Source organism: Corvus cornix, chromosome 3 (assembly GCF_000738735.6).
Source record: "Corvus cornix cornix isolate S_Up_H32 chromosome 3, ASM73873v5, whole genome shotgun sequence".
NCBI classification, from domain to species: domain Eukaryota; kingdom Metazoa; phylum Chordata; class Aves; order Passeriformes; family Corvidae; genus Corvus; species Corvus cornix.
This window is the reverse complement of record NC_047056.1, coordinates 13,391,472-13,407,647: the sequence shown is the minus strand read 5'-3', so window position 1 is coordinate 13,407,647 and position 16,176 is coordinate 13,391,472. Positions and strand designations below refer to the sequence as shown.

Here is a 16,176-nt window from a genome sequence, read left to right as displayed (position 1 = left end):
AGGACAGTCTCTGCCCTGTTTGGGGTGACAGTGCTGGTCATAAACCTCTGGCAACCTGAGCTTTTCAGTCCCTGCCTGTGGGGACTCTTTTGGGTGCAGGTGTAAATGGAAGGGCTTCCAAGGTGTTGGGCTGCCCTTCTTGTTTTAGAAGGCACAGCATCATCCCCCCACCATCCAAAGCAAGTGCCACATTGTCCCTTGTCACCCTCAGGTAGTTTCAAGGCAGCAGCCAATGGCAGGATACTGAAGAAGCACTGTGAGTCGGAGCAGCGCTGCCTCGACCGCCTCATGAACGATGTCCTGAAGCCCTATGTCCCTGCCTACCATGGAGATGTGGTCAAGGATGGGGAGCGATACAACCAGATGGAAGATCTGCTGGCTGAGTTTGACTCCCCCTGTGTTATGGACTGCAAAATGGGGGTCAGGTGAGTGGCTTCGGGGATGTTTTCTGAGTTTTAAGATGGGATACTCAAAAATAAATGCATCTCCTGAGTAAAACTGCCTGAAACACACAACTAAGAACACCGGGCTCACCTGTCTTCAGGAAAAGCTCAGCCAACAGCAGGAGAGAGCCATGGGGAAACCTGGGTGTGGAAAGGATACACCAGGTTCCTTCCTTCACTGGTTGGTGAGACTGTCCTACATGCTGGGACAGTTTTGCTGGGGTGGAGGGGACAGCACTCTGCTTGGGTTTGGGTACACCAGAATGGCATAGTAGCTGTTTGGAGGTCCTCTCTGCCACATGAGGACACAGCCAAGGGATGGGGTGTAGGAGATCCTGTCCAGGGTGCCAGAGGGGTGAAATAAAGGCATTGAAAGGCACTATTTCAGTGAGGGAGAAATTTTCCCTCTGCGTAGCCTTTGCTCCTATGCGCACTGGAGAGATGAAATGCGTGTGCTAAGCAGTTCAGTGCCTTTCATGCAAAGCTCTTGAAACATTTCCTAACAGATGAGCAACATTACCCGTGTCCTCCTTGAGAAGCATCTCCAGATCCGCCAGGATCCCAGGCTGCAGCCACTTGGCCAGCAGCAGTTTTTGAGTGAGCCGTGCCACAGCTGACAAGGGTGTCCCGGAGCAGATGTGAGCAGGGCTGGTGACCCCAGGTGGCTGCCAGTTTTGGAGCAGCCTCAGGCCACCCCTCGGCCCTGGGTGTGCTGCAGGCTGGTGGCAGGAAGGGTTGAGAACCCCCGTCGCTGGCAAAGGCGCAGCCCAGACATGGTGGAGACGCTTGCGCTGCTGGAAAAGCTGATGGTTTCTGTGGGAGGGAGGAATCTTTTTTTCCCCTCCTGAATCCCGATGTGAAACTCGAACTGGCGTGCCGGGCTGTCGGCAGGGAAGAGGCGGGGAATACTTTCCACCGGAGGGGTGGAGGGAAGGGCAGAGGGCCCGGCGCAGCCATGTGGCCCCGGCTGGCACACGCAGGCTGCTGTGGGAAGGAAACAGGACCCACTCTGGACCCAGACAGCAGCCACCAGAAGAAGAGCTGCTGGACAGGCTTCCCAGGTGCTCCTGTGGCTGTCTCTGGGAGGAAGAAAGCCTCCCATGCACAGATCACATGTAAGGTGATTTGTGCACTTGGGGATTTGGAGCTCAGGCAAGGGGGCAAATGCTGGGCATCGTCATCCTGAAATAAGATGGTGCTGTGGGAGGAGCTGGTGAGAGAGGATGAAGGGAGTTAATGCTGTGGAATGGGGCATCCCCATGGCCAAGCAAATAATCTGAACCTCAGGGCTGTTAAACCTGTCCTCTGAGCCAGCAGCCTGCTGCCAGGCAGATACAGGTTTGGTTATTCATGCCAACCTGGCTTTGGGACGTGGCAGCCTACCATACTCACTCCTAAACAAAACATTGTCTTTCTTAAGCCTTGGTGATGGCATGAGCCTGAGGCCATGGGGAGGATACACAGACATAGATGATCTGTCATTCTGATCAGAAGGAATTCCAGCTCTCTGAGCAGTGTGAGCAGCACTTCTAGCATGCTGCTACTTTATCCTGCTGTTCTATTCCGTCTGCCCCAAAATCATGGGTTTGGAGATCTCAGCCGAAGACTTTCATTGCTTTTACCTACAGGATTTTTCAAAGGGGCTGATGGCCTGGGGATGTCTGCCCTAAGCAAAGGCACCAGTTTGCCTTGCTAAGCCTGTGGGTCTCAGGAACACTGTCCCACCGAGTCCGCACAACACCCTCCCTGTGTGTTTTGCTTGGTTCTGGAGGTGAACCACACACTCAGTGCTGGGATTTTGGCACAAGGGACATGGGCAGAGCGCACTGTCCCTCTGCAGGGCTGGGCATGGCTATTGGGAGGTGTAGAACAGTGACAGATAGGATCATTCCTGTGTTGTTTGGCTGGGACATCTCACCCAACCTGGTGGGTTGTTTGAGGAGAGTCTGGGCACTTTCCAGGCTGAGCCAAGGTAGATTTGGGAGCTGCAAGAGGAATTCTGTGGGTGTTTACTATTGCTGCAGGAAGTGTTACTTTGTGGATGATGGTTTTATGCATGCCAGAGTGTAGAACTTTTGCACCGCTGTGCTCTGGCACAGAGGGGTGCTTCTCTGAAGGATGGATAAAACCAAGGTCTTTGCACACTCCTCTGTACCTTCCATCCTCCTTCCCCCATTCCCCATTCCCCATCCTGGCTGCATCCTGTGGTCCTGGGGTAGTGGTAAGCACTTGGCCAAGATTGCCTCCCTTCCTCTGCTTCCTCTTGTAGAGAAAGTTTTTGCTAGATAGTCCACTTGAAGCAGACGTATACTGGGCAAAATCATGACCGTCAGTGGAACAGCCCTGTGTGAAAACACCCTGTTTAGCAGATGGTGAGGCAGAGCTCTCATGGTGCACAGAGTGAGGTGACAGAAAAGCACAGGAGAGGCACAGGAGCAGCTTTGGCTGACCCTCAGAGGGAGCAGCAGCTAATGCTGAAGGACAGGACATAGTAACCTCCCTCTTGCCTTCAATTCAGCTGGGTCCCAGAGCATGTTCACAGTTTCCTGGGCACACATTGAAAGCCATGTTTAGCTTGTGAGAGCTCAGGTTTCCTGAACATTATGGGATGGGCTCCTCAAAACAAAGGGTGGCAGCAGAAGGCTGCCAGTGTGGCAGCAGCAAGGTCATGAGCACCTGTGAGAAATAATTTCCCTTGTTACTGCCACACTGGTTGTGGTTCCTTAATGAACTGAAAAGATATCGAGTGTTGATGATGGAGTGATAATTAAATCAGGATCAATTCACCTCCAATGAGGCTTGCTCTGCTATTTCCTGTGCTGCACTACTCCTTAGGGATCAGCTCTCCTGGATCAGCCTGATTTCTGGGGCAAGGGCTGTCTGTGGGTATATGGAACCTTGTGTGGTGGCCCTGCTCATCACCCCCTCACTCCTTGCAGAACATACTTGGAGGAGGAGCTGATAAAGGCCCGGAAGAAGCCGAGCCTGAGGAAGGACATGTACCAGAAGATGATTGAGGTGGACCCCGATGCCCCCACCGAGGAGGAGAACGTGCTGCGGGCAGTGACCAAGCCCCGCTACATGCAGTGGAGGGAGACCATCAGCTCCACGGCCACACTGGGCTTCAGGATCGAGGGGATAAAGGTGAGTGTGGCCAGCTGTGCAGCTCAGGGGATCAGCTGCTGGGAGTGCTCGCTAGCCAAACTCACAGAGGTACACATGCAGCAGGCTGATGGTGAGACTGGGTAACATCTGGTCATCCCCAGCCCCTGCAGCCCAACCACCACCCAGGCACCTCACCCAGGGCACTGCTGCTCTTCTGAAAGCACAGCTGAGCTCAGGGCAGCCCTGCAAAAGGACAGTTTTAGACATAATCTCATTACGTCAGCTGCTTGGTTGATCTCCTTCACTGCAAAATACAAAGTGCCATCCTCCAGCTTGAAGACTCAGTTTAGTTGTTTGCTTTCAATACTGCTTTGCCTCTGGGCCGAGCCATTAATCCAAATCCCAGCTTGAACGTGTGCCGATCTGCAGTTGGAGCTGTGAGCTTAGCCACAGCCAGTAAGGAGGATGTGTTTACTTGCCTGTCCAGGAAAATTCAGCAGCTGAGCCCTATGAAATGGGACAAACACACACAGCTGCACTTTCTGTCAGCACCTGCATGCACGTGTAACCTGCTGACTGCTCTTGCTCAGAGCGGCGCTCACGTTTTTGAAGGCATCAGCTGGGATGCTGTTGTGTCCCCAGTAGATGAGCCAGCCCAGGAGATTTTCTCCAAGCAGACTTTGCTGTGAGAAGGGTGTCTGGGGTGGCACTTGAACAAAGTTAGGTCTGTAACCACAGAGTATTAGTGATACTGCTTGCATGAACATTAGCAATGGCCTCTGCCTTTTGATAGCCAGCCAGCATGAATTAAAGGTAATACCACACTTGAGCCAAGGGTTTCATCGCATGCCTGGGCATGGTGTTGGCTTGGCAGCCACAGGGAGCTCTGTCAAGTTGTGCTTGCAGTAATTCAGGCTTGGGGTGCTGCTGAGGGCTCAGGCAGTAGCTCAGGGCAGCCACTTGCTCTTAGTGGAAACGATGGCTCAATTTCTTCATGTGTCTTGGTTGGAGGAGTTTCTTTCTCTTGGTCACAGATCGTTTTTCTCTCTGAGCTGGGCAGGATTCTTCCAGAGTGCCCATCCAGGTTTCTGTAGCCTAACCTCCTTCCTGAAGATAGTGGTGTCAAAATGATAGTTTTAAAACAAATGAAGCTGTTCGCTGATAAAGCCCTCACACCAGATTTTGTAGAGTTCCCTGGCAGTGTTTCCCTTCACCTCAGCAGCAAACAAATGCAGGTGTTAGACTGTGGGTTTAAAAGGTCAGCAGAAGGGGGTCACTCAGAGCTGCTGCTCTAACCACCCACAGAAGGGAGTTTTCTCTTCCTCTGTGCGTGTTGCACCTTCTTCATTCAGCTCTTTCATGGCCAGCAGGATACAGTGCATTTATCTCTAACTCAACCCCTCTCAGAAACCCCAGGAGCAGCTCTTGGGCTGAGCCCCTTCAAGAGTTTCCTGGCAAGCAGTGCGAGGCACCTCTGCCCGTCCCATGCCTTTGCCTGGGACAGTGCCAGCCATGCTCCCCCCAACAGCTTTCTGCAGTCCCTCCATTGGGTCAGGGCACTTGCCTGCTCGTGCAGCTCTTCCCTGATTTCCCAGGTCTCCCAAAGACCCTTTCCTGCTGTGGATGCCCATAAGCACACTGTGAGCTGCTCCAGCCTGGGACAACCCCATGCCTACTTCTCATTGCTGCTGTTTTGCTATTTATAAAACTGAGGCTGTATAAAAAAGGGGTGTACCAGTTGGGACCAAAGCTCCCATGCACTGCTTCTTCTCCCTGCTTTCTTGGTGTAATCAGAAATATCTGTCTATTTATAGTCCAACATGATATATCCTTGGCCTCCAGTGGTGCTTCTCAGTCTGGGAACGTTTAGGAGGCTTTACCACAAGAGCAGGTCATATGTGAGGCACTTTAAATTAAAATATATGAAAAAAAACAAACCCAAAACCCAATCATGTTCCCAGGGTGGCCAAAAAACACCATGGAGGGAAATAAAAGTCATAAAGGAGTTACGAGATTGCACCTCTGCTTAGCCGACCATGAACGAGTTGCTGTCTGATCTGAGCAGTGGATTTTTTTTTCAAAGAGGTGAAGCAGCCCTTTAATTGAAAAATGTTGAGAAGTGCTGGCCTCCAGCAGTATTCCTGCTGCTGCTGCTGGGGGGCTGACTAATTTGATCAAGGCTTTAATTACTGTAATTCTCCTTGAATCCCTCAGCTTCTAGGTTATTTTCCCCTAAGCTAAAGCATTAGCAGTTCATGCTGTTTCACAGCTGGCTTCTTTTCCAACAGGGCTGGTCATGCTATGCTGTATCCCTGTTGTTCTCCCTGTTTCTGGGATTGAGTTTCTGTGTTAGGGATAAGTGCCTTCGGTGCCCTGGCTGTCTCCCCAAGTTTGATTTCTTGCTGCGGGTGCTTCCCTGTGAGGAGCAGCGGTGAATCTGCCCTACCCCTCGCTCACAGCTGGAGGCTGCTAGAGGAGAGTACTGAGAAGTGCAAGGGAAGGACAGGATTTGACCCTGGGCAAGTGGGAAGGGGTCATAGGAAGGAGAGGAGCAGCGGTAGCGTTTTGGATAGCATGGGCAGGTAAGGTGAACAGGCAGCTCAGGGTTGGGCATGAGGATAGAAACCTTTTCCTGGCTGAGCTCTCCCTCTCCCACGTGGCCTTGAGGATCCAGTTCTTCCTCTTTAAAACGGAAATTTTCCTCTGCAAAAGGAGATAATGACATTCATCTAACTTTCTGGAATAGCTTGAACCTGTTGGAAACAGTAGCTATTAATAAAATTTCCATGCTGAAAGTAACACAAGTGATCCCTGGTGGCCCAGCTGAAACTTGCTGGGGCTCACTGTAAGAAGTGACACTCTTGAGCTGCTGCTCTGGTCTGAGTATTACTCACCACTGCCTGCAGCAAGGCCACGGTGGGATGGCATTCCCCAGGGCTGGAATGTTTGCAGGGTCACCAAACCAGCCTGGAAAGCCTCCACGTAACTTTGCCAAGCCAGGCAGCTCACAAGCCCCATCCAAGGCCAGGCGCAGTGCTGGAGGTGGATCTGGCTGACCCCAACCCTGCCCCAGTGACGCCAGCACGAGCTGGAATCGCTGGTGGGGCGGAGGTTGTGATAGCCCTTATCAGCCCCCCTCACATTTCTTCTGTGTGGAAGGCAGCCCCCTCGGGGCTCAGACACCTGTGAATGTCATGGCAGTTGTCAGCCTCATGGCAGCAACCTCTGGCTGGGCAAGGAAACTGCGGGAGGCGGGTAATGCTGGGAGCAGCACTACGGATAGGCTGCTTGGCTTTCCTGAAGCTGAGATTGCCTTATCTGAAAGGCCATCTGTGATTCTCATTTATTTTTAGGAGCACTTAGAAGTCCATCTCCTTTCTTGGATGCTTTGTGGAAAGTTGTGCTCTTTACACGTGAAAGTAGTGCTGTGGCTCTTCTCCAGATTGATATCAATTGTCCCTCTGGGAGAGGGTTGGGTTGATTTCTGAGCTGCCACGTCAGGGCTCATATGAGGGACGTATAGCAGCAAAGAGCCCTTCCCCTGTGCATCATACACGTGCCACCGGAGCATCCTCAGCGAGGTCACAGCTGAAAGCAGAGATCCCAGCTCTGTGTGGTCCATCAGCAGCACGGAGTCTCCAGTGAAAAGGTTGTCCCTGACCCCTGCCAATACACACTCTGCCAGCCCTGAGCATTGCTTTTACACCCTGTGGCAGCACAATGGTCAGCCTGAGTCCAGGGTAATTTGGAGCTGGATGCAGTGGTTGCAATCTCTAGAAACAATGGTTTTCCTGGAGGTTTTCTTTTGTATGTTGCTTTTGTTACCACCTTTGTTAATGCTTACACAAAACACAAGCTGGAAGCTGAAGTGTGCTGTGTGATTCATCCCAAACTGCACTTCAGGTGTTGGTTGCTGGTGGGCTCGCCTTGGGCACTCGACCTTCCCCCAAGTTGGACTGGCTGCCATGCCCACAGCAAGCCCCCTGTCCAGGGGGATGCACATTGCCCTCTGCTGGGGCACTTCCCTGGATGGGTCTCAAACCTCCAGGGCAGGTGATTTCATTGTGCCTTCTTCCTCCCCCAGCCTCTACTCTGCTCCTTCATCCTTCATCTTCCCCAGCCCACAGGATGTCTTTTGGCCCCTGTCCCTTCACTCTATTGTGTGCAAACGAGTTGTCTGGAGCAGTGGGATGGAGCCCTGCAATGGAGCTGTGAGCACAAGCAAGTGTGGTTTAAAATAGCCCTTGTATCCAGGAAGTGAGATCTGCCTGCCTGTCCCACAGCCCCTCTGGACAATGAAACGAGTTGATGTAAAAATCAGAGCCCCAGAAGGACCAGGGAAATGGGGAGAGACCTACAAAGCTGCCCAGAGGTTCGGACAGGAGCCTCTGGGCCAGGGCTGAGTGTCATCCCTGCAGTGGACAAGCCATGCCATACCCATGGCAGGCCAAGGATGGATGTGCCTCTGGGGAATAGGCAGAGGAGAGCACAAGGTTGCTCGCTGCATCTCGGTGCCAGGCTGCTGCCTTGGAGGGTCTGTGATCCATGGACTAGCAAAGGACCAGTGAGGCCAGGCAGCCATGGGGCTTGCTCCTTGCTGCAATGGTCCATGGAGGGTTTCTCATGGAGGGGTTTTGTGCCTGCTCCCAAGATGTTGTTTCCATCCACACTCAGTTCTGTCCCATCGTGATCATGCTCCACTGTTCTCCCCAAGCCAGGGAGACAGTCCAGGGCTGGTGTCAGTGCCATGCTCAGCCACAGCAGCCATGGGAAGCCATTTGGACACAGAAACACCAGAAACAGGTAGTCTCCAGCCTCTGTTAGCAGCAAGCACTAGGTCTGTGAGAGAGAGTTTGTCCACATTGCCAGCGACCTTGGCAAGTGTTTGATGATGGGGAGTTCCATTTGCAGTAGAGGTCAATGCATCAGGGCTGTGGGATACCTTGGGATGTGCAAGCAGAGACCCGCTGCCTTTGCTCACCCCTGCTCCACAGGCAGATCCTTCAGCTGCCAAAAATGCTGGTCACATCCTACTCGGCAGCATGCGTGGCTGCAGAAACATTACTCCTGCCCCAACTCCCTTCCTCCCCATCTCACTCACCACTGTCCCTTCTTTTCAAGAAAGAGGACGGCACTGTGAACCGGGACTTCAAGAAGACACGGACAAAGGAACAAGTAATGGAGGCCTTCAGCGAGTTCACCAGAGGAAACAGGAACGTTTTGGTGAGTGGGGGATGTTCGGGGGACTGCCTGGAGAGAGCATTTCCTGTGGAGCCTGGCCTCAGCACATCAGGTCCCTGCACTGCAGGGGTGAAGCCTGAGCAATCTCTCATAAAAAAGCTTGAGAAATGTTGAAAAGAAACACCGTGCAGGGTGCAGGGTGAAGGGAAAGCAGTGGAGAGCTGGGAGGGGACTTGGCTGCAGCAGCACTGCTTGACCAGAGTCTGAGTCTGCTGAAGATCTCCAGGATTGGCTCCCCAAACCCACTGAGGAGTCACAGCCATGCTCTGTCCCTCATCCCTGGGCTGGTGGTCACCCCTGAGCCCACTCTGTACCCCAGTATGAGTGGTGGGGGCTCCCAGCCTGGCAGGGTGGGCTGCCTGTGCCTGGCCTTGCAGAAGGGTGGCCCTGTGCCAGGCACGCTTCACATGGGCAAGCCACAGCCAGCATTTTCCAAGCTTCTCTAAGTTGCCAGGAGAATAAGAGATCTGGCTGTAAACAATTTACACCAACTGTGTCAAATAACCTATTTGACAAAGCACTCCCATTTTAAGCTGTACTGTATAAAGTCTCCAAACGCAAGGCTCCAGCGGGAGTGGCCTTTGGCACTGCCTCCTTCAAACTGGCATGCTTGCTTTCACGAGTTACCCAGGGATTATTCCTGGATCTGAAGATGAAGTAGCCTGGCTACATTTTATCCCCAAAGAACTTGGAGCCCACATCATGCCTTGCCTCTGGATGGGGCTCCTTGGCCAGAGCATTTTAATCCAGTGACCCCCACCTGTCCTCTTGCAAGTGTGTTACAGTGCCCAGATACCTGCTGTGTGTATGTGTGTTCCTGTGCTTAATTCTTCTATCTAAACCCCAAAATCAGTGGAGCCCCCTGAGACTCTTCAGTGCCTTCCAGCAATTTGCAGGGATGCTCAAACAGGCTGGTGGGTCTTGACCTTTGTGCTGGCCATCGTGAAAGCCCTTCCTCCTACAGGACTAACTTTACAAAAGTGCTGATAACAGAGTTGCAGAAGTGTCTCGTGGTGTGTGACTGACTGAGTACTAAATTTACAGATGAAGTGAAGAGTTGATCTATTAAGAGAGTGCAGGGGAGAGGAAAAAGTAGCAGCTGCTGAATGAGGTGTTCCCTCCATGGATGCAGCAGGGACACTCTGCAGAAAGCAAATCCTTTCACTAAGTTTTGAAAGCCATGGGAGCTCACAGGGTGCTGTAGAAGCCAAAAGCATAAGTGGATGGTAAAACAGAGGGGACACTCTCCAAAGGGAGAGGTCTGTGGGAGGATGCTGGTGCAGGGCGTCGGAGGAACACCCTCGGCGTCTCTCCATGCGAACATGGTATCATGGAGACCATGCTGGGAGCAGGGGTGACTTCCCTGTCTGCCCCAATGCTGTAGTTTTTATGTAGGTTTCCTGCAGCACTGATGGCTTGGATTTGGTTTTTTTTTTTGTAATTCCAGAACAGTTATCTTAACCGGTTGAAGGGTATCCGCGCTACCCTGGAGACATCCCCGTTCTTCAAGTGCCACGAGGTAATACTGGTGTTTAGATAGATCTGCCTGGAGAGGAAAACTGTTTAATCTCAGCTTGTCCAAGGAGAGAAGTCAAAGTCAGAGGCTGTTTTATTCTTATGTGCATATATATCTGTGTTTTCATATGTGTATCTAATACTTATGTGCAAATACAGATGGTAACATACAATGTTTATGTGTCTGACATGGGCTCAAATCTACTGAAAGCCAATGTTTAAACAGATTAAAAGATCTAGGAGGAACTCAGGCTGTTTATGACAGGGAAAATTCCCTAGTGTAAAAGCACAGGGGTTTTCTCAGGAGAAATGTCTGTTTGAATGCATGTCAGGTATCATTTGGCTGCCAGTTGCTCCACATGATCAAACAAGGCTTCAACAGAGCCATAAATTGCAGATACCCCAAACCTGCCTTTCCTGAGCTGGTTGGAGCACTTCAGTATGAACTCTTCCTTTCAAAGGACTTTCCTACAGAAATGACTGCCCATGATAGCAACATTTTCTATAGCGAAGATTCAGTGCTGATGTGAAAACAAGGAGGGAATGCTACCTTTTTTGGCCATTTCAGGAACTGAAATGCTCCACAATTTAGTGCAGTAATTTTGCTATTGCATCTACTTAACAAAACATGGGAGTGCGTGTCCTTGTCACGTGTTGTGTAGCAACAAGAGCCTCATAGGAACCTTTGACTCCCAGGGCTCGGGAGCCAGAGCTCCAAGAGTCCACTGTCCCTCATCCAGAGGCACAGGAGACACCTCAGCCCCGGCACACACGGAGGGCCCTGCCGGGATCCAGAGGCAGATGGGGCTGTGCCTCCTGGTGGCAGCGCCTGGAAAGCAGTTGGAAGGGAAATGTCAAAACTGAGGGTTTCAGGTCAGCTCAACACAGGAAACAGAATTCTCCCTGAAACCCAGTGCCAGGGTTTCATTTGAAAACACAGAAACAAAGAAGCCTTTCAAAGAGGGTTTGAAAGAAGTTTCCACTCCTTAAAAATTAAAAAGCAGCAGCTTTGACTTCCCATCCCGCTTCGAGATGAAGCACAGCAGAAGGTCTGCCAGGCTCTGTGTCCCTCCATGGGGCCCTTGCTGAGCAGGGCTCCTCCAAGGAGCTGCAGGTCAATTGGGTAGTCCAGGAAAGGCAAATGAAGAATGTCAGCAAAAGGCTTTTCCTTAAAATTAGAATGCTCTGTCCGGCCAAGAGAGGACTGTAAGAGGTTAGCAGGAGGAGAGCTAAAGATAAGCATTTCTCGGAAATAATATGCATCTCTGGACCTTGGATGTTTTCCCAACGCACTGGAGGAAAAAGTCTCCTGAAAAATGTAAATTCATAACAGCTTTTGCAAACAGTACATGCATCCTGTTCAAAACCCTCGTCTAAAGGCAAACGTCAGCCTAAGCCCTGCTGATAGCACGGATGAGGGAGTCCCCAGTAACATTTAGTGCTGCTGTTTTGGAGGGCTGACACCAGCTGGATTCTCTTCCATGTACCTGCACATCATAAGGGGCACTCGTGGCTCTCAGTGCACTGCATCACCTCTGCTGTGGCCCTTGCACTCTGGTCACCAAGGTCCCTGTTTGTGACACAGGGGCAAGTGAGTTCGTAATTCACCAATTCATGCACATCAGAGAGAGTTTGGAAAGGAGTTTTCATTTGGGACAGCTCTGAAACACACCCACTGATGCTTTTCTGTAGAAGCCGCTGCTAAAATCTTCTGACTGGAGAAGCAGATTCAGCAGAAGAGCACGATGGTGGCTGGCCTGATAGTGATACACATTTCCTAAGCACTGGGAAGCCACAGCAGAGCTGCTGTTGGGTGTCCTCCTGGCTGGGACTGTGAGCCAGGATGGGTCAGGATGCCTAGCTGGAGATACCCACCTGCTGAGCCTCTCTCTGCTCTGTGCACGGTGACCATTGGGCTTGTGGGGTCTCATCCCACTGCAACAGGCCTTGAGACTCCTGCTGTCAGGGCCCAAATGCACCTGTGGGCTTCCATGGGCTTGCTGAGGCCACTGCTTGCTACAGGATTTTCCCAAAGGTCAGTCAGGATATGAACGAGGCCTTCAAAGCAAATGTAGCTGAGTGAACTCAGGGAAAAGGAAATCCATGAGCATGCAGCTCTGTACCTTGCATCCCCAGAGTGCTGTAAGCACCAGGACGATGTTCTAGGGGCAATCTGGGTGTGATTGGATGGTGTTTGAGGCAGGAGACAGCACATTGCAAGTAACTTGGAGTGTCCCCATCCCTGTGGTGGTGCCTGCAGGATTGGTGAGTGCAAAGAGCACAAGCTGATCACAAAGAACCAGCCTTGAAAAAATCCCCATCTGAAGGCTGAGACAATTCATCTCATTCCTTCCTAAGGGACCTTGGCTCAGTTTCCAAAATGACATCTCTTATCTTTCATGCCCATGTTTTTCTGATCCTCTCCTTCTGCCAAGACCTGGGATTTGTATGAGCAAATCAGCTTGTCCAAATGCCCCGTTTGCATGTGCAAACACAACCAGCAGCACCTAGAGTTTGCTTATCCTCATGCAGGAAATTGCAGCAGCATCTCTTGTAAATGCAGCCTGAGAGGAGGTATCTGAAAGCCCCAAAGAGGGCTGAAAATGAGCAACAGGAGCACCACTAACTGGTCTCACCTCTCCACAGGTAATTGGGAGCTCTCTGCTCTTCATTCACGACAAGCAGGAACAAGCCAAAGTCTGGATGATTGACTTTGGGAAAACCACCCCACTGCCGGAGGGACAAGTTCTCCAGCACAACGTGCCCTGGGTGGAAGGGAACAGAGAGGATGGCTACCTCTGGGGGCTGGACAACCTCATTCAGATCCTGACAGAGTTGTCCCAGAGCGAAGACTTGCATTAAAGCCGCGCATCTGACTCTGCCACTACCCCCAGCCTGCCCCCGACTGACTCTTCTGAACTGCACTACAAGACACTTTCCAGCCCTCGCCCTCCCCATTTGAAAGCTATACTCTCCCTATTTAATGTGTTTTTGTTGTGGTTTTTTTAGGTTGTCTTGGTTGTTCCCCCCCCCCCCACCCCCCTTGTAAATAGAGAGCTAACCTGCCCGAACAAAAGCTGGACTTGAAACCTTGGCTTTGCAAAGTCAGTGGGAGCAGGCAGCCAGGAGCAGCCCCTGGCCAGGAGGGGTTGCTTAGGCAAGTGCATGCTTCGCCTATTGTGCTCTTGTCTCTTGCTCAGCGTGATGTTAAGAGGGCTGGCAGAGGAAGGAGCCTCCTCCTGCACCGGGATTGTCCTGAAAACACTTAGTGGTCATGCCCAGGACCCTCTGGCAGCCAGAGAGTGTGAGTGAGGTGTGGAGATGGTGAAGGACACTGTAGTGGGAGCCCTTTAGTTGTCTTTGCCAGCACCTTTCAGCCCAGGTAGCTGGCTGCGCCAAGTTTTTTCAGAGAGGCTAGAAAGGCAGATTTGGGTTTTAATTTGTGTTCAAGACATCCTGTAGAGGTTGCTCAGTAATTTTTGAGTGGCACTGGAGGGTGAGGGTTTCCCTCCTGCTGCAGAGCCATGTAGTCAGGCACAGGTATTTCCCATGGCCGGGTGCTTCCCACCCACATCCCCCGTGCTGGGTGCCCTGGTGAGTAAAACTGGACTCCTCTCTAAAGCCCCAGCTCCCCTGCTAGGAACTGCTTCCAGCCTACCTTAGCTGGGGTCTCCAATCCTCCCTAGCTGGGAAAAATAGCTTATAAAGGACTACTATGAGACCTAAAGTAGCCATCCAGGTTGATAAGTCTTTTTTGTCAGCAGCTGAGCACGTGTGTAGTGCCACCAATGCCCACAGCTAGCCCAGGGCAACCCTCCTGTCTGGAGCATCTCCGTAATTTCCATCTGCATCAGGTGCAGGGTTACAGCAGCAAGGCAGCTCCTGGGTCAGCCACCTTTGGCAAAGCAGAGTCGGGGTCAGGCATCCCCGTGCCTTCCCCTTTTTCCGCAGAGCTGGCTGCCTGTGGCTGCACTGCTCCCCTGCCTGCTGGGGCCGTGTGATGGCCCTGCTCCTGCGAAAACACCCAGTTCCCTATTTAGGGTGGAGGCTATTTTTTAACTTCCTGGAACATTTGAACCAAGCGGCGGCAGGGCTGGCGCGCTAAAGGTCATCCCTGGAGAGGTGGGCGGGGAGGGGAGGCTGCGGGAGGCTGGGAGCCCTCACATCGAGGAGCGTGTAGCACCGGAGGTGGTGCAGGAGCTTGGCAGCCACGCACCCCTCGCCTGCTCCATCCATCCCCAAGCCCACTGTCCCGTGTCGTGCCCCAGGAGCAGGGCTCCAGAGCCCCTCTGCCATAGTTTGGTGGGTCCAGCACCCTTGATGGGGGAGACCTCCCTTGCAGCAATAAGGAGGAGTTGGCCACCAAGCCATCTGCAGCCAAGCATCTTTCCCAAGGACTGAAGTTTCCGAAGGTTTTTCTCACTTCGTATCTCACCAGACAGGTGTCTTTCGCTCATCGGATGCCATTGTAAATGGTTGCACTGTTTTAGCTCCTCTCCAGGCTTTCTAGAATAGCCCATGTGGAAGTGCCTTATAGACTTGACTCTGTTCCATTAGTGTCATGGAAAAGGTTGGGTTTTTTTTTTTTTTAAGTTATATTTATTTTCATCCCATTTTAATTGCACAAAACACTACAATTTAATGCATGGAATCCTTCTGGTTTTTTTAAACTGTGTTTTTAGTTTTTAAGCCATGCCTTTTTCCAGCTTTGGAGAAAGGCTGTGAACAGATACGCGTAGCTGTGTACCACTTACCGCTGTACTTTAGCTTCGAGCTGCTCTTATATATGTACGTTATTTTTTAAGCCTGTTTATAAACCAGATTCCTCGCTTCGTGGCTTCGGAAGAAGCAGATTGTTGCTCTCAGATGTCTCATGCCTTCCCGGAGGCTGGAACGGTTGCTGTGAGGGATTTTCCCTGCTCCCACCACCCCTCTCGGTCATTGGGTAATACAGAAAAAAAATCCAAACCGCTCTGGAACACCAACGCACAGTGCCTGTAAAATAGTCCTGTAACATTGCAAATAAAGGCATATGGGAAGCATTCCCCTGGTGTGCAGTCAGTGTCTCCCCTGTGCAGCTTGTGGCAGCCTTGCAACAGCCTTTCATGTCCATGACTGGGGGGGAATCAGGCTCCAGCAGTGCTGCACAAAAGCGAGAGTAGAGAAGGACCCTGTGCTGGGAACAGATCCTGACAAACAGGAACTGGCTCTGCAGGGAGCAGGGCAGGGGCAGAGCAGAACTGGGGCTGTGGGGGCCCAGGCTCCATGGGAGCGACCTGCCAGAGAGGCCTGAATTTCTCCATCCCCCTTCTGCAGGGAAGGCCACTGAAGGTAGCTCCAAGTTTTTTGGAATGTTTTTGGCTCCCACTGAGCGGTTTCTGAATGCCACCCTGTGATTTCTGCACTGGAGAATACCAAAGTGCCCAGGAGAATCAGAACTGCTTGGCACAAGCAAACACTCCGCCTGCTCCTCTCCCTCTCAGCTGCACTATAGGCAGGGCCAGAGGGAGTGCTTCGGACCAAAGGCTACAAAAAAACCATCAGATTGTTTCTGCAATGAAGGAGGAATCAGGTTGTAGAGCCTGAAGGCAGCTCCTTTCCCTCCTGGTTGGCTGTGCAAGCACAGGACAGCAGGAGCTGTCCTGGCACAGATGTGGCTGAGGAGGGGCAGGTGGGCTGCCCCATAGGAAAGCCAGATTTAGTGCCCAGACCACCAGGAGCAGCCTGGCCTGGGGACCAGTCCTGGCTCACCATAGGTCCTCTAAAACAAGCTGCAGGGGAATCCCTGCAGCCTGGAATTTGAAAGCTAGAAACCTTGGTTGTAGGCAGAGCTGGCAGACACTGGATGTGAGGCTGCTGCCTGTGCACCAGC

The 16,176-nt window shown here is 51.9% G+C and overlaps 1 protein-coding gene across 1 annotated transcript in view; it reads left to right on the top strand.

The window, feature by feature from the left end:
* ITPKB (inositol-trisphosphate 3-kinase B) overlaps positions 1–15,348 on the top strand; it is a 67,774-nt gene extending 52,426 nt beyond the window's left edge. The window contains 5 exon segments of the mRNA XM_039570119.1: positions 212–425; positions 3,383–3,587; positions 8,670–8,771; positions 10,237–10,308; positions 12,951–15,348. Of these exon segments, the coding sequence (XP_039426053.1) occupies positions 212–425; positions 3,383–3,587; positions 8,670–8,771; positions 10,237–10,308; positions 12,951–13,166 (809 nt within the window). The 3' untranslated portion in view covers positions 13,167–15,348.
* The last annotated feature ends 828 nt before the right edge of the window (positions 15,349–16,176 follow it).